This window comes from Cynocephalus volans, chromosome X (assembly GCF_027409185.1).
Source record: "Cynocephalus volans isolate mCynVol1 chromosome X, mCynVol1.pri, whole genome shotgun sequence".
NCBI classification, from domain to species: domain Eukaryota; kingdom Metazoa; phylum Chordata; class Mammalia; order Dermoptera; family Cynocephalidae; genus Cynocephalus; species Cynocephalus volans.
Genome location: NC_084478.1, coordinates 37,450,163 through 37,476,041, shown reverse-complemented (window position 1 = coordinate 37,476,041; position 25,879 = coordinate 37,450,163). Strand labels below are relative to the sequence as shown.

Genomic DNA, 25,879 nt, shown 5'->3' with positions numbered 1-25,879 from the left:
AGCACACTTTCCTGGTCTTGTGTGCTGTTCGCTTTATGAGAAGGATGATTGGCCTTAAAGATGAACTTTACAATAGTTACATCATCAGCGGAAATCTTTTTGACCCGGTTGTAAATGCTTTTCTGCGTAATGGAAGCAGGTACAATATGTTGAATTCAGCTATTATTGATCTGTTTGAATACATAAGAGTGGAAAATATCCATTCTCTTATTGCACATATAGTCGAAAACTTTTATAAGGCTCTTGAATCGATTGAATATGTTCAGACATTCAAAGGATTGAAGATTAAATATGACCATCAGAAAGACAAAGAAAGTCAAATACAGAATCACTTACATTCCATACCATATAGTAAAATACCTCGCGGAGATGCCGAAGTCTCAGAGGTAAAGGAAGAAATGTATTTTAAAGAAGATGTGGAAGTAACAGTCATGCCATCTTTGGAAAATAACTTTCCAGATTATTATGATCAATTTATGGAAACTAAAAGAACAAAAGAAAATTGGAACAAGGTAGGCCTTCCCAAAAGAACATCATCTGGTGACTTCAAATTTTTTTCATCTCCTTCTGCTGGTGTTGCTAATGGAACAAGGAGCCCAAACGGTAGCAGTGTAGGTTTAGTGGATTATCCAGATGATGAAGGTGAAGAAGAAGATAAAGAAGAAGAAACATCACCCAGGAAAAGACCTTATCTTAGCAAATAAAATCTTTATGAAAGACCCTCAACATGTGCTTCAACTAAAATTCTATAAATTTCAATGAGCCAAAAAGTCTGATTCCAAAAGCTTTTTCATGTGAGATATACAATAGCATATATGATGAGCTTAAGAGGGTTCAATTCTGTAAAAAACAAGGTTTTCCATAATCTTAAAATAAAAAAAAGAAAAGAAAAGTATTCAGACTTGATTTAACATGTTAGCAAGAAAGTCTTAGTTTGGGGGAAAACACAGGTTGATAAAGTAATATTAATGTAGCTTTGTTTCAAGGGATTATATTAGAAACAACTGCAACAGTTCTTGCAAAGTCTACTTGCATAATGGTTTTAGCCATGGTATTCTTCCCTTTAGTTGCCTTTTTTGAAATAAACGTTTATGTTTATATGGAAAACAAAGTCAACTACAATAAAAAATAAAGTTATGCTGTCCAGACATTTCTGCAAACATTTAACAAAACTTCATCCTGATGGGTAGAAGGAAGTAACTTCCAGAGTGTATTTCCATGAATAAAAAAAGCAAGCTGAATTCAAAATGTGCAGTTGTTGATATAATTTTTTTCTTAGATAAGAGATGGCAAGAAACAGTTTGGTGGTATTCTCAAAGGGTTTTCTCTAGGACCTTGGGAGTGAGTAGAACTGAGTACTTTTAACTGCCTAGATTGTGAAAGATATTTTAAGTCATTTCCTGATTCATTAATGAAATTTGTCCTTTCTAGAACAGAGGCAAGATTTAAAGTGTAATTTATAAAGACTATCATACAAAAAAAAAATAAAATAGTGCTGAAAGAAGTGGCATTTCATATCTTGAAGCCATTTTGGGCCAAAAAAAGCAACTTAAGTGTCAAAGTCAGCATACAGCACATGAAGTTTTTTTCTGTAAACAAATAAAGGTATAATATAAAAGATACTTTATTAAAGAGTATATGCAAATGAATCTCTAAAAATAAGTTGTAGCAAAGAGTTAACAGGATTTATTTTTAGAGGAATAAGTTAACTTATTCTGTTTTTCTGGAATTGCTTAAACTGAAAAGCAGTTTCTCATATTTTGAAGATTTCAGAGTTAATGTTAATTTGTGCTGTCTATGTAGATAGAAAGTATAGTTTTCCATAAAACCGATATTAATTTTGCATACTAAAAATACCACTGTACTTTTTTGTACTGTTGGTGATATTCATGCTGAACTATAAAATTTAGGAATTAAAATGTGACCCTGTAATTCCAAAAATAAAAGCGACCATATTAAATTTACTATTGTGCCAACAGGAGACACAGCTTATGCAAAACTAAGAGACTTGTGGAAAAGTTACAAAGAGACTATATTCCTAAGAACAACAAACAATAATTTCATCAGATATAACATCTACTAAAGTGTGGACATGACCTCAGGAGATATAATTGTACATTGCAGAGTACACAACACAGTATGGAAACTTCATTTTTACACTTCTTAAGCCAAGCTAGTTAAATCAAATGTTGTACCGGGATTATTTACATTGTGATTGTATGTTAAAAAAGATAGTTTGTGGGCCGAGCCCGTGGCGCACTCGGTAGAGTGCAGCGCTGGGAGCGCGGCGACGCTCCCGCCGTGGGTTCGGATCCTACATAGGAATGGCCGGTGCACTCACTGGCTGAGTGCCGGTCACGAAAAAGACAAAAAAAAAAAAAAAAAAAAAGATAGTTTGTGAGAAAAGAATTTTGTGTTTTCCTTCTGGCTAGACTGTCGTGGGGATGATTTTCTATAGTACACACATACACAGAGTTGTGCTTTGAAAAATATGTTTTAACTCTTTATTGTGGTGGGTGTAGCCCAAGATCCTTAGCAGAGCAGCTATTCACAACTAGGCAGAGAAGAAAATTTCTGTTTTGACGTTATTTCTGTTTATTCTGTTCCTAACAGCTGGTTTTAGTTTGCCATAAAACACAAACAAACAAAAAACGGACACTGTAGGATAAAAAAAAGAAAGAATACTGGCATTTCTTGCTGTCTTTTTCCCAGTGAATTTGTAAGGAAAGATAAAAAGGACTTAGAATAATGGGAAGTAAAAATAAATACATACATAAATAAATAAAATGTAAAAAAAAAAGAAAAAAAAAAGGACAGGCATTCTATTTTGCTGTTTAACCTTTGTGAGCCCTTTTCTAGTCTCAGCTACTTAATGTTAGTGGAACCAGTGTGACAAGCAAAATGGTGCAAAGGCAAATTGCCCACCAGATGGCATAACCTACTATTAAGGGAACATTTAAGAGGGTGACAAAACACAGAAGAGCAATCCTTACTGTCTACACACTGAGTGAAAAATTGATCAAAATGTTCGGTCTCTCTAGCTGTGGTGTGTGAGAAGAGAACCATGTCAAGAATGTTTAATTTTATCATTAAGTTTTTTAGAAGTAATTTCAAAAGGACCCTTACGTAAGTCATTTATGATGTGAAAAGAAGAAGCAGTTTGACATGGCCCTATATTAACTATAAAATTCAGGCAGGCATTTTTGGAGAGATGCCCTGGACTCATCAAGGTTTTGGCTTTAAACACACAACTTCCGGTAGTTTTTATGGCTTGGTGACTTTCTAAACCCACCAAAAAGAGAAGGGTGATATAACAGATAAAGCAAAAGCTTTATATTCAGACAACCTTTGATGATAATGCAGGCTCGGATGCTTACCAATTCCACGACCTTAGCCAATTTACTTGTTTTCTTCTCTAGCCACAGCTTCTCTATTTTGTCTTAAAAATTAAAAACTATGTATAAATTACCCAGAACATATTTAGTACTCAAGAAATAGTTTTTAAAACTCATTTTCAACAATGGCAGCAGTATAAGCATTCCTAAGAAGATGAAGGATAAAGCCAGCTATAACCATTTATATCACAAATTATGCTTAAAAATTAATAATCTTATATTCTGGATCCAATTGACAGCAACATAATAAATTAAAAATTAATGAGTTCAGTTCTGGTTGGCGGAGAAGTCTATGTGTATGCATTGGGCCCTGCTGAGGTACAAATGAAATTTTAAAAAGTAGATAGAAAAATAAGCCCTCATATAGCAATGAAGACACTTGGATAGAGTGGTATCTGGCATGTTGAACAAGGAATGAGAGATGAAAGGAGTGAAGAGTGAAACTGAAATTAGGGGAGTAGGAGGGGATGTGGGGAGGGAATTGAAGATTTGTAGAAGTGACGAGAGTTACTAAGCCTTCTTCCCTCCATGCCTCACCCCAGCAGGCAGAGCAGTCAACTAGAACGTATCCCTAGATAACAGAGTAAAGGTCCTTTCCCAAAAGCAATTGAAATAACAGGCAAAGCTGAGGGCCTTAGTATGGCTGTCGTTGCCTCAGAGTTAAGCCCTTCTATTTAGAGTGTTTGAGGGTCTAAGATGATGAAAGTTTACTACCCCTAAGGTACAACACAGTGTTTTCGGGAGCTGGGAGGTATAGCATTAGTCTGTTCCATGAAATGACTGAGATTGGGAGAGGATTGTGTGTGAGAGTGGGGAAGAAAGTACAGGATCTAGAAGCATCCCCTGCTGCTTCTGATAGACCTCTCAAAAGGTAAAGGGAACTGGTGGTCAGAGCCATCTGGCTGAGGGTGGCAGACCCAACAGTCAGTTAAATTGACGGTTCTTGCAACAGTTTAGAAGAGCTGCACCAGAATGTTCCTTGGGGATAAGGCTCCAGCGGCAGTTCTAATAGACAAAAGTTATTAATGCCCTTCCTCCCTTGTACAACCCTAGATGCTGAGTTGTTGCTCTTTTTCCACCCTCCACAATACCTGTGTCCCATTTCAGTAACTATAACTTTGATCATTTTCCCCCCAATTATACTCTACACTGACCTAAACCTTTCACCTAGAAAGATCATGTGTAAGAGGGACAAGAACATTTTAATAAAAGGTAACCAGAATTAAGTTTGGATCTCATAGGCCCCATTTTTGCCAGGCTGCTATTCACAGGGTGTACCAATTAGGCTGGCCTGGAGAAAAAATTATGCATCATGCCCAGGAATGGTCAGGATAGAATTCTAAATTTTTAAAATAAATCTATACAATTTGCCACCCCTTTAGTCCTCATCACTAGCTGGGAAGTGGCTAATATGGAGTGATCCCTTTCTGGGGACAGACACATTCAATGACCAAATTGTCTTACTCTGAGGTAGGGTTTCTCGACTTTACCACTGTTGACATTTTGGACCAAATGATTTGGTGTTCGGGGTCTGTACTGTGTATTGTAAAATATTAGCAGCATTCATGACCTCTACTTACTACGTGCCAGCAGCACAAGCTCAGTTGTGACAACCAAAAATGTATCCAAAATATGTTAAATATCTCTTGAGGAGGCAAAATCACCCTTGATTGCGAACCACTGGTTGAAAGATGTGTGGAGATTGATTCAAAGGCTTCTCTTATTTTGTGGATGTTGGGTCCACTTCCACTAGCCTGAGTCACCTTCTCTATTTCCCTTCTACCTACAAAGGCCAAGTACATACAAGACTGTATAATGTACTTTGATGTAAAGAGAATGTACCCTGCTTAGAATTAGAGAGATACTGATTTTGCTTTTCATTACAAGTGTAACCGTGGCATCTTATTTGACACCTATGGTTCTCAGTTTTCTTGTTTGTAAAGAATGCCAATAACATTGTTACAGATAATGTGCCCCCCGCCCCTCAAATTCAAATGTTGAAGTTCTAAATCCCCAGTACCTTCGGATGTATTTGGAGATAAAGTCTTAAATAAATAATTAAATTAAAGTGAGGTCATTAGGGTAGGCCTTAATCCAATATGATAGGAGTCCTTATAAGAAGAGGAGATTAAGGCAAAGACACAAAGGGAAGGCAGTGTAAAGACACAGGGAGAAGGCAAATGTCTGCAAGCCAAGGAGAGAGGCCTCAGAAGAAACAAACCCTGCCAACACCTTGATTTTGGACTCTTAGCCTCTAGAACAGTGAAAAAATAAATTTCTGTTATTTAAGTTCCCAGTTTGTGATAATTTGTTATGACAGCCTTAGAAAACAAACACAAACACCGGATAGGAATGAGTTTGTGAGTCTTAAAGAATATTCTATGAATAAAGAGTTATGATGAAAAAGAGTTCACACATGAGATATGACAATAGGTATTCTTTATTCTTTATGTGTCAAGCACGCTGTCCGAGGCCATTTACCTACATTATTTCTAATTTCACAATAAACCTGCACGATGGGTGGGGTGACCACAAGAATGCACCTTGTAGAGAGGGCGTATACTTGACTAAAGACCCCAACCACTGTGCTCTGAAATCATTGCCCTGTTTTCTCCCAGGTCGCGTTTCAGAAGGGAGGCTTCCAGCCAGTGATTAGCATTGCAGGGGTGCTAAGTCAGGCTCATGCCTGGGAGATGAGGAACTCTTCTGACTGCAGACTCTCGCTTAAGGGCTTTCTGAAGGTCCTCCTGAACTTTCTTTGCATTGCACGTTAAGCGAGGATGTTTCCATCATAGCTTTATTCCCTCTCTTCGGCACTTGGACTCAGGTGTACCTGGTGGCTCTTCTCACCTCCTCCAGCTCACTCCCCATTGCCTCTCATTGGCATTTTCCCTAAGAAAACCCCTGCACACTAAATCCTCACATGGTGACTGCTTCCTGGAAAACTTGGACCAACACAGTATATGACTCTACTTTTTAGAAGAAAAAGAGGCACATAACTACTACTAATGAGCCTGCATTCAGCTATAAGTTCGTCTGACTCCATAAACTGAGATCTTTCCCCAATGTATAATGTCTCAAAATCTATAGTGAAAGTATGTTAAGTATTAAAACCATTAAATGCAGCTACTTTGTATATTTATTAACAATAAAATAGAAATATTGAAACAATATATAAGGTCTATGAACAATCTAAGCACATAAATAGTAACTGTCCTTCTATCTCCTTTACCCATGCTTCCAAAGGTCATGTTAAGTTAACACTGCTTGAATTCTCCTCCAAAAAATCACAGTACTCTGCAAATTATTGTCATCACATTCACCACCAGAGTTGCTAAAGAGGTAGCTAGTAAACTTTTCACTGTTACCTTTGAAAGGAAGAGAGGAAAAACAGCTAACTTTTATTGTGTGCCAAGCACCATGCTAAGGACAGGACTTTATATGTATGGTGGGATACTTCAGTAGTAACAATGGAGGTCCATATCCCCATTTCTCCTCATGTGCCCCCATACTGGATTTTAGTTGCTAAGTTAAGAAAAATGTTGGGAAAGAAAACTTAAGTTACTGAGAGTAAATTTCAGCCCCACTAAAGGATGGTGGCTTGAAACAGAAGTTATGTCCAATTTTGTAAAACTTGAAATTAAATAACTTGCACTTCTAAGTGCATGAACTAAGTGCCCCAGTCACACATGTTCCTATCTAGCTTTCCATTGGATTGCTTGAGTGTTTGTTTCCCTTTTCCTCTTTATTGCTTTGGAAGTTATTTTTTTCTATTCTAATCTGGTTAGTTACCCGTAAATTGTAACACACACTTCATTTCACACAGGTTAAATTTAATCAGTCTGTCTGTCCTTCCCTTTTATAATTAAGGAAATTATTTTATATCCATCAGTCCTTTATAGTATTGCATGTGATTGCTGTTTTAATATATCTGACATATTTAACTGTTTTTACTGGAAGGTTTTTGGTTTCCAAACTGTTAGAATCAGAAGCAAACCATATTTCAGATACATTATTTCCTGCCCTACTGCAATGACTAAATTGAGAAATTATGTGGGCACTGTTTAGAGAAAACTGCAGAAAACTACTTCTGTTGGACAGTTGCTAAGGCAACCCTCTGGGAAAGGCAGACGTACTCATATGAATGGGTTGAGGAGCCTGTTAAGCTACCCAATAACATTGGGATTTTTCTGCTGTACACATTTTCAAAGATACTCTGCAAAATCCAAAGAGTGCTTTAATCTATCACATTTGACAGTGGAGAACGTATTATATTTTAGCATATTTCCAAACATTGTGAAATATCAAAGAATGGTACATTTATTTCATGCCTAAAATAAGATATGCTGTGGAAAGCTATTCACATTTTTATTTTTCATATTTGTGGATTACTCTTTAAATGTAATTAAATTCTGTACAAATTTATTGATCTTAAGTATTATGAGGAAAGTTACACTATGCTACAGTTTAGAAAATACATCCATTTCCTGTACTTAAATACATTTTTAAGAATTGGATTATACATGATGTTTTATATATCTTTACTAATATTTTAGACATAGGTGAAAAGTTTATTGTATTGGATATGGATTTAAAATAGTTGGGATTTTGTCAGTATCGAAGTACTTTCTACCTATTGGGTTTCATTCAGATCACTCATTTAACCTCTGGGTCTCAGGTTACTTATCTATAAAATGATTCTGATGCTTCTATAATAACGTAGATAAATTTTTAAATACCACAGAGATGTTGATGAATAGTATTTACTTAGTTAATCTGACATTATAACAGTTTCTCTTTTATATCTAACAACTAGTGCATTTCATTATTATTTCTCAAATGAAATATTGTATCACAATACTCAGACATGTAACCCCAAGTAGGTACCCTGAAGTTAGACTGTAAGCAATAATTTACAGTAACCTCTTTTTTATCTTTTATAAGTTATTTGACTCAAATGTAAGAGAATTGGCACATTTTTCTTTTTTTTTCCTGTCTTCCTTTGAAATTTATAAAGTGTTACTTCATACATGAATATATTATTCTTATAAAAAATACCTACTAATAAGATTTAAATCTCCTCTTACCATCACTTGTATTCTAAAATCTATCAACCCTACATATCACTCAGCAACCCATCTTCATCAGTCTGATGTACATAAATTTTGTGCTCCATGGATTTATATACATGGTATACCTATAGCAAATCCACATTATAGCTATATGTGTATTTACATAAAATGTGTATGTTGTTATGTAACATTAGTAGATTTTTGCTTTTTGTCTTATCCATTATCCCTCGCCTTCCTTGAGAAGTATTCTAAATTTCTAATAGGAAATTTAACTCCCAATCTTAACGAAGCAGTCTGGCTCTGTGGCAGGCTGAAAATGATATTTCTCCAAATGATATACACCTCCAAATCCCTGGAACCTGTGAATATAACCTGAAATGGCCAAGTCTTCGTATGTGTGATTTAATGATGGCTTTTGAGATGGGAAGATTATCCTAGATTATACTCGTGGGCCCTAAATGAAACCACACGTATCCTTATAAAAGGAAGGCAGAGGGAGATTTGAAATACACACAAAGAAGAAGACAATATGAAGACAGAACAGAGAGAAAGATTTGAAATCCTACCCTTGAAGATTACAGTGTTGTGGCCACAACCCAAAGAATGTTGGCAGCCATCAGAAGCTGGAAGAAGCAAGAAACAGATTCTCCCCTAGAATCTCTGGAGTCCTGCTGACATCTTGATTTCCACTTAGTGATAGTGACTTTTGGACTTTTGGTCTCTAGAACTGTGAAAGAATATTTTGTTGTTGTTATAAGCCACCCAGTTTGTGCACCCACAGTAAACTAATACATGTACACTCTGTAACAATTAAAAATATAAATTAAAATAACAATGACATATTATTCTGCACAGATCTCATAGATAAATACTTAAAATGTTGATTAAATATGGTAATGGAAGGAATGTGGGGTACTTTTATTCTATTCCACTGCAATTCCTAAATATGAATAGAAATAAACACTTAACCTTCGATTCATGTATTATCTTTTTGGAATTTTTCCTACTAACATATTTAAAAATTGTGAAGAGACAAATGTAATTTGATATTTATTGCAGTGTTGTTTAGAGCAGCAAAGTCTGGAAACAACCTAAGTGTGTATCACCGAGTGATGAAAATTACACATTATAGTATAGCATAGTATAGTATACATATATGTAAGATAATTTCAAAATGAGATTTTTTTTCTCTGTTCCAGCTGAGGTCCCAAAGTTGGAAAACAAAGCAAAATAACTATTGTCCAAGTAAGGCACTAGTCCATTTCGGCAGCTCATATAAAGAAGTTATATAGAGAAAGGTTGCCTGACCTTTAGCCCACACCTGAGACCCTGAATGGGGTTTAAATTGAAGTGAGGTCAAGAGAGTTTTTCTTTGGAGATGTTTGCCGTAGTGCTCTGGTACTTCCTCTTATCTCACAATCACACTTACCTCTTGGAAGGGGGCAGGGGGTGGCCAGTGGTGCTTTTCATTGCTAGTCTAGTGAGAGGAGCTTTATTTAAAGAAACCAACCGGAGATTTTGAATTTTCTGACTTTGTGTTTCCTGAAGTTTGGGGGACACAGTGTTCTGCTGTTTGACTCTTACCCGAGACTTCTAAAGAGGCTGTGGAATTACCCAGAGAGAAAAAGGGTCATTTTAGGAACAAACTGCACTTCTACCTACAGAATAAGCAAGGTTGTGAGTGTGTTTTCCACAAACTGGTATGTTAATGTAGTACCAGAGAAATAGAAAGAAAATAGCTTGAAGCCACTTTACAGTAACTTGGCCAAATAGCTACCTGAAAGAGAGATGGGGCTTTAGTCTTGAAAGTCTGCTGAGCAACCTACCAGACACCAAGGAACATGAGAGCCATTACACACATCATGTGGATGAATTTCTCAGAAATCCTTAAAACAGCCCTGTGAAAGAACAAGCTATCTTTGAACAACTGCCAAACCCAGAGATTGCTGGCTGATAAGTACATACTCTAAATCACTTCTCTTGGAATTGTCAAAAACCATCAATAGTTAGGAAAATAGGAGATGGGAGAGAGAGAGAGAGAGAGATTGAAAAGGGTGGCGGGGGCGAGGTGGATGGTGCTGTTTCTCTCTGCAGGTTTCCCACCTGAAACAGAATCAAGCTAGACTAAGAGAGTACTTTTGAAATTCATCTCTGGAGGTTCATCACACTAAACAATTTATTATTCAAATAAGATGAGTATATTTTCTAAAATGTACAAGAAGATTATCACCAGTGTTATCCGAAAGTGAGTGGAAAAAGACAGAAAAGAGAGTCCATAAAGCTGGTATGAAGGCACCATGGTAATACCTATACCCTGTCAACTTGAGCCTATTTAATGACTGTTAAGTTACAGAATACAGGCCATCTACATATGTAGAGCCAAGAAAATATTTCAAAGATACATTTTTAAGTAATAGAAATAACAAATAGATTCAGAAAAATGTGAATAGTAATATCCATATATGTATTGCTATAAAAATTAATTTATTTTCTAAAAGAAGATTTCAATGAGAAAGACAACAATAATAAAGAAGGCTGTAGTGAAGATAATTACAAAGAAGAAGAAAAAGAAGCAACATATTCTACTCTTGGCTCCCACATAAATGCCCCTTTCAGTCTGTGTTTCCACAATACCAGGTTTACTGCTTCTGCTTTAAGAGCCTGGACAATAAAAGTGAACAGGCTGAATACCAGACACCATTCCTTCTAAGTTCCCTGTAATCTTTTTCAGCGGTTCTTTCCCCAGCCTTGAGTAGTGTGTTCTCATGAAAATTTGCTGATCAGCATACCTATTGGAATAGTTGAGTAGCGCCTTTTGCAGATTTCTGGGGTCTTTTCTCTGTGCAGCTCTTTTTGTGTTCAATACCTTTTCCAGAGAACAGAAACCATGCTGGTCTCCCTGGATTGTCAGCTCCATCCCAGGGAACCTACAGGGCCATGCCATGCCTGGATTCCCCGTCCCTATGTTGCAGCCAAGAAACACTAGGCTTCCGTTTGTTTGTTTTCAGTCTCTCAGGAATCACTGTCCTTTGCTTCCTCAGTGTCCTGAAACTGTTATCTGTTGTTATGGTTGTTTCACATGAGAGGATCAATCCAGTCCCTGTTCTTCTACCTTGGTCAGAAATGTGATTCAAGTTTTTAAAGTAAAACTGTCAGGCAAAAGTATACAATAAAATTCCAAACAAAACACAAAAGAGAGCTAAATCAAATACATTTATTCCATCTCTGATCCAAGAGGCTTTTGAAAGGACAAAAAACAAAACAAAACAAAACAAACAAACAAAAAAAAACAACTCACAAATAGAGAATCCCTTGTTGTCACCTAGTTAACTCTTTCTTCAGATCTCAGCTCACTCTTGCAAGATTCATTTCTCTCTTTCTCCTACTTTCCAATCTCTGTATGCTCACACTTCATAACATATGCCTCAGGTACAATTTTATTTTTATGTAAGTGATCATTTGATTAATGTCAATTTCCCTTCTTAGACTATAAGCACTATGAGTATAGGAGCCTAGGCATTTTTGCTCACCACTCTCTCCCCAGTGCCTGTTTCTCGCAGTACTAGAGAACAAGGAACTGTGTCTCCTAGTTATTTTGACAAATTTCAAGAAGATGAAAAGTATATAGAGTCACATTGATGGAGAAATTAGAACAGAGGAAAAAATTGCTGAACATAGGCCATCAAATATATTTGCTACTATCTTCCCTCAAAGAATTTTTTCAGCATGATTTGAAATCATTATGAAGGATGTAATTTCTGATATCCTGTAAAAATTGCAATTTTAAATCAAACCATAACATCAATTTAAAAATTTTAACTAATGAACCTTAAATATAATGATGAGTTTTTACTCATCACCATCCATTGAAAAGATACACAAACAAGATCTTTACATTTAAAGATTCTATAATTTTCCCTTTACTTCTTGAACATTGCCCCAATATATTTTATATTTGAACATATTTTGTTGATTGCTGTTAAGAGAAAATTACCAAAAACTTAGAAACAGAACAAATGGATGACTACATGTTTTCAATACCTGCAGCATTGCCTAATTGGTTCACCTAGGATTATTTGTTTCTTCAAAGAATTGTACCTTTCCTTGGTTTACTATCTATTATTTATTAGGACCTGGGCTCTGTGAACTTGCATGTTGACTTATAGATGGTATTCCTAGAGATACATTATTCCTCTCAGGTAGAGAAAAATAATCCTGGAGAACAAAACAAGGATGGCTGTTCTCACCATTCCTACTTAATATAGTATTGGAAATACTTGCCAGAGCAATTAGAGCAGAGAAAGAAATAAAGGACATCCAAGTAGGAAAAGATGAAGTGAAATTGTCCCTGCTTGCAGATGACATGATTCTATATATAGAAAACCTGAGAGACTCTACCAAAATCTCTTAGAGCTGATAAACAAACTTAGAAAGACTGCAGGATACAAAACCAATATACAAAAATCAGTAGCATTTTTATACTCCAACAGCAAACTAGCAGAAAAAGAAACCAAGAAAGCAAACAAAAAGTCACTCACACACACACACACACACACACACACACACACACACACACACACACACACACACACAAATACCTAGGAATAAATTTCACCAAAGAGATGAATGATCTCTACAATGAGAACTACAAATCATTGCTGAAAGAAATTAAAGAGGACATCAAAAGATGGAGGCATTCCTTGTTCATGGATTGCAAGAGTCATTGTAGTGAAAATATCTACAATACCCAAAGCCATCTACAGATTCAATGTGTTCCCTGTAAAAATACCAGTGACATTCTTCACAGAAGTAGAAAAAGCAATCCTAACATTCATATGGAACAACAAAACACCCCAAATAGCTAAAGCAATCACGAGCAAAAAAAATTAAAAATAAAAATAAAAAGCTGGAAGCATTACACTTCCTGACTTCAAACTATATTATAAAGCTTTAGTAACCAAAACAGCATGGTACTGGCATAAAAACAGATATGAAGGGCAATGGAACAGAAGAGAGAACCCAGAAATCACCCTAGTATTTACAGCCAACTGCTCTATGACAAGGGTACCAAGAACATGTAATGAGGAAAGGAGAGCCTCTTTGATAAATGGTGCTAAGAAAACTGGATAACCATATGTAGAAGAGTGAAACTGGATCTGTACCTCACACCATATGCCAAAATCAACTCAAAATGGATTGAAGACTTACATATAAGACTTGAAAAATTAAGACCCCTTGAAGAAAACATAGGGGAAACACTCTAGGATGTAGGACTGGACAAAGACTTTATGAATAAGACCCCAAAAGCACAGACAAGCACCACAGCAAAAATAAACAAATGGGATTATATCAAACTAAAAAGCTTCTGTACAGCAAAGGAAACAATCAACAGAGTAAAAAGACAGCCTACACAATGGGAGAAAATATTTGCAAATTATGCATCAAACAAGGAATTGATATTCAGAATATACAAGAAGCTCAAACAATTTTACAGTAAAAAAACAGTCCAATTAAAAATGTGCAAAAGAGCTAAATAGACATTTCTCAAAGGAGGATATACAAATGGCAAACAAGTATATGAAAAATTCTCAATGCCACTAATCATCAGGGAAATGCAAATTAAAACCACATTGATATATCATCTCATCCCACTTAGACTGCCTATTATCAAAAATACAGAGAACAACAAATGCTGGTAAGCATGTGGAGAAAAGGGAACCATTCTGCACTGTTGGTGGGACTGCAATATAATACAGCCATTATGGAGAAGAGTATGTAGGTTCCTTAAACAACTACAGATAGAACTACCATATGATCCAGCAATCCCAATTCTTGGTATATATGCAAAAAATGCAAATCACCATGTCGAAGGGATGCCTGCACTCCCATGTTTATTGCAGCTCTGTTTACAATGGCCAGGTTATGGAACCAACCTGAATTTCTATCCATGGGTGACTAGATAAGGAAAATGTGGTATATATACACAGTAGAATACTACTCAGCTATAAAAAAGAATGAAATTCTGCCTTTTTCAGCAAAATGGATGAGTCTGGAGAAAATTGTGCGAAGTGAAACAACCGAGGAGCAGAAAGAGCAATACTGCATGTCCTCACTCATAAGTGGCAGCTGAATTCATAAAAAAAAAAATAAAAAGAGAGAGAAAGAACGAACAATCACAAAAATACATTGAACTCTTAGAAGGATGGAATAGAACTGTGCTTACTAGAGGTAGAAAGGGGGAGGGGAGCTTGAACAGGAGGGGGTTGATGAGAAATTGGTTAATGGACACAAAGAATGATTACTATTGTAATGATGTATAAGCTAACTATCCTGATTTGACCATCACACTTTGTCCGTAATTATTGAGAGTCAACTTTGTACCCCACAAATGTATACAATAAAAAAAGGAAAAAAAGAACCCTAGACATTTGTTTTCACAGTAAAATATTAAACTGCTGTATTAGTCCATTTTTGTAATGCTTATAACAAAATACTTGGAACTGGGTAATTTAAAAAGAAAATGAAATTTATTGCTTACAGTTTCTGAGGCTGGGAAGTCCAAAGTCCATCTGGTGATGGCAACAGTGACCCAGGGGTCTGACATTGCAAGATGGTGGAAGCAGAGAGAGCAAGCAAGATAGACTCTCGTCTAATTTTAAAGCCCTCAGAACCACACCTCTGACAACCATTTTTAATCCATTCACTACAGCATGGTCCTACAATCCAATCACCTCTTCAAGGCTCCACCTTTCAACTACCCTCTTAACAGTCACAGTGGGGGCTAAGTTTCTAATACATAAAACTTGGGAGACAATTCAAGCCTCATTGAGTTTTGGGGGGACATAATTCAATGCACTACATCCACCCCTGAACCCCCAAACTCATATCCTTTTCACATACAAATACATTTATTCCACCCACAAAGTCTTAACTTGTTTCAATTCAAAAGTCCATAGTTCAAAGTCTCATCTGTGAAATCAATACAAGTTATCTACCTCTAAGAGATAATGGTGGGACTAACATAGGGTATATATTCCCATTCCAAAAGGAGCAAGTAGGCCAAAAGAAAGGGGTAATAGGTCCCAAACAAGTCTGAAATACAGCAGGGCAGGTATTAAATCTCAAAGCTGGCAAATCCTATACCTTGACTCCATGTTCGACCTCCTCTGCAAGCTTGTGTGGTGGTTTTCTCTTTTTCTAAAGTAATTCATGAAGGACTGAAAAAGAGAGCTGGGGATAGTCGAGGCCTGTTTTCTAATTCAGAGACACGCAACTGATGGCTCAATATTGTACTTTAAGAAGTGGGTGATTTTCTTAGAGAGGGCTCCCAGTGAAAGAATTCCTAGCGAGGTCTGAGGAAAACAAAACAGATACTTGTTTATGAGAAACATGTTTAGGATTGCAATTCTACTAATGGCAAACTAGTCTATGAATAGAATTCTAGTTTCTAAAGTAGAGGAAGTTGGTCAAATACCAAGATTTGGACTTAATCTATAGCCAACTTTCAAATGGCAATGTACATTTTACAGAAACTATGCAAGGTCTATATGAATAAACTATAATCTTTGCTAAAGCACAGAATAGAGCCTTTCCATAAATGGAAAATATTTTCTTATATGAGAAGACTCAATATTTATTAGCAATTTCTCCAACATTAATCTGTAAATGCAATACAATTCAAAATAAGTTTACTTTTATTAATTAAAAATAATTGAAAAAAATTATTAAAAACTTAACACAAAATAATTTCCAAGGAAAAAATTACAAAAACAGAAATGAACAGGGAATTTCTTTCCAGATATTAAACTACTTATAATGTGTATGGTGGCATGTGTTACTGGCTCAGGAAAAGACAAATCACTGGAATATATTAATATATGAAAATTTAGCTTTTTATATTAATTGGGGAAAACAATAGATTTCTCTCATTGTCTCTTAAATATGACAAGTATTCACTAATTATGTGATTTTGAGAAACACTGTATTTAAGCTAAATGCTACAACTTTAGGTTTCCTGGGTAACGTGTGGTTTCATAAATGGGGAAAAAAAAAAAAAGAGCCCTGAAATCAATAGATATTATCTGACTATAACATGGTTAGGCTCAGGATGTTAGGAAATCCTGTTCAGTATATATAGAAAAATAAAACCTGATCATTCCTTTATCAAATATAAAGTTGTGAATTCCATATGGTTTAGAATGCTACACATGAAAGACAAAATTATAGTGTTAATAGAGAACAATTTAGAAGATATTTATCCCCTAATAATACGAGAGAACTTATTAAATAAGGCTCATAAAACATCAGTCAAGAGGCCCAGAAAATAATGGATTTAGTTACATCAAAATAAAGATTCCCTACCAATGAGTGACATTCAGTATAAATCTAACATACAAATAAAAGACGAGGAAAGATATTTGCAACATCTAAAACCAATGAAAATATAAACAAAGGATATAAATAGCTCTGCAAAGAGGGTGCCACAGAAGTGAGTGCATATATGAAAAGATAATCAGGCCGGCCCATGGCTCACTCGGTAGAGTGCGGTGCTGATAACACCAAGGCCACAGGTTCGGATCCTATATAGGGATGGCCGGTTTGCTCACTGGCTGAGCGTGGTGCTGACAACACCAAGCCAAGGGCTGAGATCCCCTTACCGGTCATCTTTTTTTTAAAAAAAAAGATAATCAAACCCATTAGTAATTTTAAAATGTATTTAAAATAACAAGAAAAATAATGCTTTACACTGGCAAATAAGAGAAAGTAGCAATATTGCAATTATTGGTGCAGATGTGATAAACAGGAGCCCTTGTGTCCTGCTGTTGGGTATATTGACTGTTGCAAATCTGGATATCAATTTGTCAGTATTTAGTCAAATTAAAGTTGAATGTACTCTAAAATCTAGCAGTGCCACTGAGCACATACCTGGAAACAATGCAAATGTCCATCAGTGGTGAAAAGATAAGCAAATTGTGATATATCCACAAAATGGAAAGATATTCTGATATATGCTGTATTAGTTTACTATAGGTGCCATAACAAAGTACCCGAAATGGGTAGTGTAAAAAAAGAAAGTTATTATCTCAGAGTTCTGGAAGCTAGAATTCGGAAATCAAGGTGTTGGCAGGGCAGGCTTCCTTTGAAACCTGCAGGGGGCAATCTTTTCTTCTGCCTTCTGGTGGTTTCCTGGCGATCTTTGATTTTCCTTGGCTTATAGATGCATCACCGTAATCCTCCATCTTCACCGTGGGGTTCTTCCCATGTGTGTCTTCAACATAATCTTCTCTCTGTGCATGTCTGTGTCTGTGTCCAAATGTCTCCTTCTTACAAGGACACTAGTCATATTGGATTAAGCCCCACCTTGCAGCTGCAGCACTTCAATCTCTCCCTTTCTCATCACATGACATCTTTCTCTCCCATGTATGTGTCTCTCTTTCTCTTCCTATAAGAACAATAATCATAATGAATTAAGGGTCTACCCCACTTCGGTGTGACCTCATCTTAACTTAAATAATTACATCTGCAGGAACCCTATTCCAAATAAGGTCAAATTCTGAGGTATTGGGGTTAGGACTTCAATATATCTTTTGGGGGGACAAGATTCAACCCACAGTACATATTATAACATAGATGAATCTCAAAGCAATTATTCTAAGTGAAAGAAGACTGACAGGAAAAAATATCTACTTTATGATCCTATTTATACAAAATTTCAGGAAATCCAAATGAGTTTTATATATATATATTTTTTTTGGTTTTAGATGTTGCAAATATCATTCCTCATCTTTTTTAGTATGTTAGATTTATACTGAATGTCACTCATTGGGAGGGAATCTTTATTTTGATGTTACTAAATCAATTTTTTTCTGGCATAAAGCAATTGAGTGGTTTCTTAGGGATGGGGGTGGGGGGCAGATTTGAGAGTTAAAAGGAGGGATTGTAAAAGGCCATGAGGAAACTTTTGGAGATGATTCACATGCTCATCATCTTGATGGTTTCATGGATGTGTACATACGTCAAAATTTTTCAAATTATACCTATTAAATATGCATAGTTTAGTCAATGACAATTATACCTCAATATTGTTGTTAAAAATATCAGCACCACACTCTCCCGAGTGAGCCACAGGCCAGCCCTCTTGTTGTTAAAAATAAATGCAAGTTTTTGTATTCTTAAAAAGGTATGAAGTGCATTTCAGGATTCTAAATATTATGTAAGCTTGGAAACTATGATATGAAGAAAAAAGGTAAGATAATGCTTTACTTCATAATTTGTATATATATATTTTGCCCCAGGTAGACAAACTTGCTATTGGAGGGAAAGTATGTATTCTTTTATCCATAACTCTAAGTAGCATGTAATAATTTTTTTAGTCATATTGTGATGGCCTAAATATAAATGCCTGGACCAAAGTTACCCCTAACATTTGCGCCCAGGAAAGTTTTAAACCAACTCTACTTTCATTAAATTCAAATGAGTTCCAGGCACTTTAATTGATTTTGCCTCTCAAGTAATGAAGCAGATTTTTACTGTGTGAATATTAATGGTGGTTCTGGTCTAGAACTTAATACTTTTTACACTCTTCATTGCTTGTATGCATATTCTGTCACAGTATTAGTGCGACAGTCAGGTAACAGGCTGTAGATTGTGCAGACTGTTTAACCACAATGGCAGGAAAGGGATCCATTTATATCACAAAGCCAGAGAATTTTAAATCCTCTTGTTTTAACACACAGTGTTATTTAGCAATGAGTTTTCTCCTGATAGTTCCCTTTAGCTACCCTCAAAAACTCAGGAGAAAAGGGGGAAAAAAGGAATTTCTCTCAATCTTTCTCCACGTTCTTTCTGTTTTTTCTCTCTCCCTCCCTACTTTTTTCTGGATTATTATTTTGCCCCCTCCCTCATTTTTTCTCTCTTTCTGTTGAAACGCCTTCCTCATTTAAAAAAAAAATATTTCTCCTGATCTGGTAAAATGTCAAAAAAAATAAAGCATCAAAACAACTTCAATTGTATGGCAAGGTGGTCTCAAATGGTTAAACTGACAGCTTTAAAAAATACGTATCATTGTCCTCCTTTCCACGATCCAGATCCAACTGTTTGTTCTTATTTCAGCTTTCAGAGTTTATGCTCTCACAGGGTATTTGTTACTGATGAACTCTGTAAATGGTAAGTTTGAAGAAAGGAATTGGGAAAAATGTGTGATTTTAGAACACATCTAATGATTACTATTTATTTAATAACATGTTTTACAAATAAAAAAAAACCTTAATCATAAAGTAGGTTAGGACTTAATATTTTATGTGAAAAATGATGGATTTCCGATGTCTGAAATATCTAGCAATTCTATAAAATATTCTAGTTATATAGAAGAAGGGGAGAAAACTATGAACTCAGCCATATAATTTTCCTAACTTTTTATTTGGTAAGACAGTATAGTCTTTACTCCTCATGAAAAAAAGACTAAAACAAAGCATCAAAAAAACTCAAAAATTAAAAAATGAAATTCCTACTGAGTTTATAGTTACCTTTGTCAAGTACAGTACATCTTATATATCTCATATTTAATATGACTCATGTAAAGTATCCAATTTTTCCTCTTTAAAACCTCTCAAATAGGTGTTAGAATTTTTTTAAGAGTCATTGATTTTTTTAAAAAATTTAGCATTAAGTAGTTTGATGAAACTTTACAAATAGCATGTTATCTTTTATTTTAGAAGTCTTTCAGCTTTTTTTTTTTTTTTTTCTTTTTCTGGGGCATCGAGTGGGTAGTTATTGAGCTAATTATCTTCCCCTTTTCTTTCTTGCTATATTTCAATCCAACTTGCATTTCATTTTATTTTTTACTAATCTTTTTTCCCTTCTAAATTGATTATTTACATCCAACTTTTTTTGTTTTGGGCACTTTTCCCTGATTAAAGCATACACGGTATACAGATCATACAGAGACATATTGTGATTATAAAGGTGAAGTATCAATATATGAACACTTAAGTGTCACTTCTGAAAAGCCTTATTCTAGCATCCCACTTCATATACAAGGCAGAATAATTCACACGCTCTACTGAACCCAGTTTGTTCTTACTATGGGTATAATGTCTTTCATTTTTTAAAATTAGTTTTATATATGCATGTCTCTCCTGGAGATAACAAGCTTCTTATGGACTAGGTCTGGATTTTACTAATATTTCTATGCCTGGCAGATAGAAGAGCCTTTGATTGAATCAATGCAGAAATACTCCATGGACTTCCTTTACATATATCCATTAATAACACTGTTTTATATTTGTATGGGCTGTTATAAATATATTATTTTAAAATGCATATATTCCCTCTCATTTCGTGGAGTTTTAGTCAGGAGTTGGGGATATATAAGTGCTGTGTCTGACAGCAGACATGCTTTCTCACAAAATATATTAACAAAATGAGAATCTTGCAAGTAAGATTTTTTTCTTGTAGATTTTTATTTTAAATATATGGAAAGGGAAAAAGAATATGTTTATAAAGAAAATATAAATAAATATGACAAATGGCTTCTTTGGTAGTCTATTTTTAATTATTACTAATTTGGATATGTCATTTTAGAGAAGGAAATACATAGTATATATCTTTGCAGATTCAGAACTCATCTTGCATTTGTGTATGCATGTATGTGTGGGTATGTGTGTATATATGCCTATAGCTGTATCTATGCATACAAATTATGGTATTTGTAATTTTCTAGTGATTCCATGAATTACAGAAATTAATCATTCATGTTATGGTAAGTATAGTATGATTTTGAATTACATTCATTGTTTCCTCACCATCTGCTTGAATAAATAATTTGACTATGGTCATATAGATATACATCATTTTTCTTATCCACACAGAGAAGATAAGTTATCATTTTAAACATACATATCTTTATATGCCCCCTTTCCACAACCTTTTTTTCCACAATAGCTTCCTTCTTATCTCCTGCAGTTTAGATTGTAGAAAGAGTCATTTGGACCTTTAATTTTTTAGGAAAATACAGTGGTCACTTGCATTCTCTTTTCCTACCCCCCACTTATGAGAGAGTCAAAACTCTTTTCCTAATGCTACCCTAACTTCTTATTCTGAATAGAAGTAAAGAATTTTTGAATTTGGGGCACACTGGGATTGAGGAGATTTAGAGCTCTCTAGACTGGTTGACTTGTTTCTATTATTTTCTTTTTCTTTTTAATATATTTTTAAAAATTTTTAAGTCTTAGAAACTAGACCGTGCCTATGTATGTAGGAAATTTGATTTGAAATCCTTGGAGAGGCTGGATTTAAAACAGATCAGTCTTGTAGCAAATGGAGGAAACCACTGTGAATGATTTCTACGTCAACCTGGAGCAGAGTACCCACCTAAGACTGTGCCAAAGGAGTGATCGGTATCACAGCCAATGAATCCGTTGTTAAATGATGATTAAATTGTAATGTTAATCCCAGGCAACCTCTAATATCACCTTTTGTTTGTTTTTTATAGGAAGAAAAGGAACTGCTATTTAATGATCATCATGTGGGAAGATTTGTCAACTAATTTATTAAATATTTTCAGAGAAAGAAATAGCTCTGCCGTGTGGATAGCCACCAGCCCCTTGTGATGCACCCGGCTGCTGCATTACCCCTAACCTGCCCCTCTTAGTCCCATCTTGGCCAGGATCCCCTGACCTTTTTTTCAGTTTACTTATTTATTAATACTATTTTTTTTACATCCTATAATGTTGTTGTGGAGCGGTTGCAGGGAGGGGGAGATGGGAAGGTGGAAGGAAATAGGGTATGGGAGAAGATGGAAGGAGGAGGAGCTAGGTTGAGGCCTGTGGCACCCCCCTCATTCCTGCATGGGAGAACACGGGGCTTCCAGTTGTGTCTTGGTCATTTCTGGGCTGGTTGCAGATTGTCGGGTCCCCCCAGCCGACCGGAACAGCCCTAGCCTCGTTCCTTTCGGTGGGCAAGCAAATGGCCCGGATTACTCTTTTCCTCCTGTCCCCTTTGGAAGGAGATGGGGGAAGAGAGCCATGAAGAGAGGTGAGCACACCGCCGGCCCCAACCAGCCTGGTTTAAAGGACACTCAGATGTGGCGGGGGTTCTGTCGAGCAGTTCCGTTTATTATCACACAAGCACTTGCTTTTAAAGGCAAATGGGGAAGGGAGGTTTTTTACATAATCCTATCAGCTTAAAGGTCAAGGGCATGCATCCTGTCTCAATGCCTAGCTATTGCAACCACGCAGTGTTCACGAGCGCAGAAGCATGTATTTGGCCAATAAGGGCTAAGGCAAGGTTCCCCCAGACCCCCACCCTACTTCCTCCCAGAGCCGTCTTACGCTGACACATTAATACGCCCTTGTGGGCCCATAATGGCACCATTTGTAATGTCACTTAAGGTGGCATTAGTTTTTAAGGCCCGACAGCAGATGTCAGGGGACATGGCTAAGGCCTGCAGCCCTCCCCCCTCCCTTGCTTGGTAGCCCAGGAGATTTCTGGTCCTTCTAGGTTTTATAAGTGTTCTTTGGTGATGGGAGACTTCTGCTAGTTGATATCAAACTTTGTCTCTGGTCTGTGGGTATTTTCTTTTTTCTTCCAGTTCTGTGTTGGATTATTTGCTGTTCCTACCACTTAAACTCTGCACTGGAACTAATTTGTTGCCCTTTGCTTACTTCTAAAATGGAGGAACTTCCAATGGAAACCAGCACTTGAGCTCTGTGGTTGAGCTAAATTTCCACTTTACTGCTGATTCCCTGGGGAAGGGTTTTTGTGCAGCTCAGGTTTTAATGGTTGACTTTAAAGGTACTTCCAGCTCTCATGAGATTTGGTACACCTGGGTTGTGTAGACACTCTGGTCTGGGCCTGAGTCTTTTCAGCAAACTGCACCCCATGCAGTTCTATATTCCTGACTGGTCTCCTCTGAGTGGTCCTGCACCAATTGGGGGACAGATCAGCTGTCCTTGCTGTGCCCCAATGTTCTCCTGGTTGCCCATCTTCCCTGCTGCCCACACTCCAAATACTTCCCATGGGGCAGGCAGTGTGGCAGGCCCTTTCAATGACTCACCAGCCTCTGAGTGGCTCCTTTTTACAATTGTTGTGACTCCTTGCTCCTATGTGGGTCCACGAGAACTCTATTAGTAGTCTTACTGGCCTGGGGGCCACCAAGGCCCTCTTCTCCCCTGCAGCATCCAAGCAACTTCATCCGAAGGGCACAGCTTGGCTTTTGCCAGCTCCTGCTCTGTGCACGCACCAGGGCCAGCCTTGAAGCACCTAGGGCTCAAAATGGTTGGAGAGGATCTTTCTTTCTCTCATTGTGGCTTCTCCTGCATTCATGCACTCCACATGAGTCTCCTCTTCTTCCCCTGAGCTCTAGTGGCCCCAGCTTACTTTTTAATAGTTGTAAATTGGCTGATTTGTGGGAGAGTGACACTGGGGACTGTCTATTCCACCATCTTGATGGGAAGCCAGATCCCCTGATTTTATTAGTGGCCTGGATCACCCTTTTCCATTCACTGTGAGAACAAAAGACAGAAAGGAAGGGTTTGTGACAAAAGCAAGCCACATAATGCAGTTTGGGGCTCAGGTTGTAATGAGCCTGCTTTCTCTGGAGCTGAGCATTGGGTAGTGCCATATCTGTCTCAAGACCAGCTATATGATTAGGGTACATTCATCAATGAATGAACATATCCTTCAGTTCTCCAGTGTACTTGGCCACACATTTATGGACTTTCTGAGGGACAGTGGGGATTGCTGCCAGGCCCTGCCCAACCTCTACACAGACTAGTGAACTCCAGAAAGTGGTTCATATTTGAGAAGTTCCCATAAGAATGAATAACTGGGACACTGAATAGCTGAACTCGATGGCAGAACATTATACAAGGGTTCTGACAGGATGAGGTAAACCTGAGTGCACTTATTATCTGTTGACTCAGTATTACTTGATTGAAACAGCAATGCTTTTTGTTTGGAGGTTCATTTCATTTCCTATTACTCCTAACTTCATATTTGACTGGACTATTTTGAAGTAGAAGTCTGTTATTTTAAATCCTTTCTGTCTTTTTTAAAAATTTAATTACATAATCATGGCTGGAATGAACCACCCTGCTCCTGTAGAGATTGTATACAGGAATATGATATTTCATATTATGCACAACCCAACCAATGCCCAACACATTCTTACAGGAACTTAAGGGTGGAGTCACCACCATAGTAAGAGTATGTGAATTAACTTACTACTCTGTCATTTTGGAGAAAGAAGGCATGGAGGTTCTGGACTGGCCTTTTGGTGATGGTGCACTGCCATCCAGCCAGATTGTAAAAACTAGTAAAAAAAAAAAAAAAAAAAAAAATTTGTTAACATCTCAGTGTTTGTGTTGTGGTTCACCATGCTGAGGGTCTTGGGAGAGCTCCAGTGCTGGTTGCCTTAGCATTAATTGAAGGTGGAATGAAATATGAAGATGTGGTACAGTTCATAAGACAAAAGCAAGGTGGAGCTTTTAACAGCAAATAACATAAAGTTATTTTGGAGAAATATCATAAAATGTCCATGCCCTCTATAGTGGATTGAATTAAGTCCCCCAAAAACTCTCAGAAGCTTGAATTGTGTCCCCCAAGTTTTATGTATTAGAAACTTAGCCCCCACTGTGACTGTTAAGAGGGTGGGAAATCCTGTTATGGTAATTGAAAGGTGGAGCCTTGGAGAGGTGATTAGATTGCAGGCCCTTGCAGTAGTGAATGGATTAAAAATGGTGGTCAGGGGCGTGGTTCTGAGGGCTTTAAAAGAACAGAGAGTAGAGTCTGTCTCTCTCTGCTCTCTCTGCTTTCACCATCTTGTAACGTGAGACCCCTGGTTAACTGTCGCCACCATCAAACGGACTTTGGACTTCCCTGTCTCAGAAACTGTAAGCAATAAACTTCATTTTCTTTATAAATCACCCAGTTTCAGGTATTTTGTTATAGGCAACAAAAACAGACAACTTCAGAAAAGTGGGCAAGTCCCATGTGGTAGAAAAGCAGAGAGCATGCAATGGTGCAGCCCAGCGACCCTTAACTAAGAAGATTAGTGCAAAAGAAAGGGATTATTAACAGAATGGGGAAAAGTCCCTGAAGGTATTTCAGAAGCCTCTGGGGCCAACCCTTCCATTTCAGGCCCAAAGACCTAGGGAAACAAAATGGTCTTGGGGAACAGGCCTGAGGTGCCCTCCACAGTCTCACTGCCCAGGGCTGACTTGGGATGCTGCTCCCCACACCAGCACTCCAGCTGATTTGGCTACTCCAACTGTGGCTAAATTGGCCCCAGGTTTGGCTGGACCCACAGCTTTGGTAAATATAAGCCAAAACCCTTGGCAGAGTCCATGTGGTGTTAGGTCTACAGGCTTGCAGAGTGCCAGAGCTGGGAAGGCTTGGGAGCCTCCACTCCAA

General features: G+C 37.0%; 1 protein-coding gene and 1 pseudogene across 1 annotated transcript in view; both read left to right on the top strand.

The window, feature by feature from the left end:
• Positions 1-704, top strand: part of LOC134367881 (serine/threonine-protein phosphatase 4 regulatory subunit 3B-like) — a 66,355-nt gene extending 65,651 nt beyond the window's left edge. Inside the window, exon 5 of the mRNA XM_063084544.1 lies at positions 22-704. Within this exon, the coding sequence (XP_062940614.1) occupies positions 22-704 (683 nt within the window). The remainder of the gene's footprint in view (positions 1-21) is intronic.
• Positions 705-24,540: 23,836 nt separating this feature from the next.
• Positions 24,541-25,017, top strand: LOC134367880 (protein tyrosine phosphatase type IVA 1-like; annotated as a pseudogene).
• The last annotated feature ends 862 nt before the right edge of the window (positions 25,018-25,879 follow it).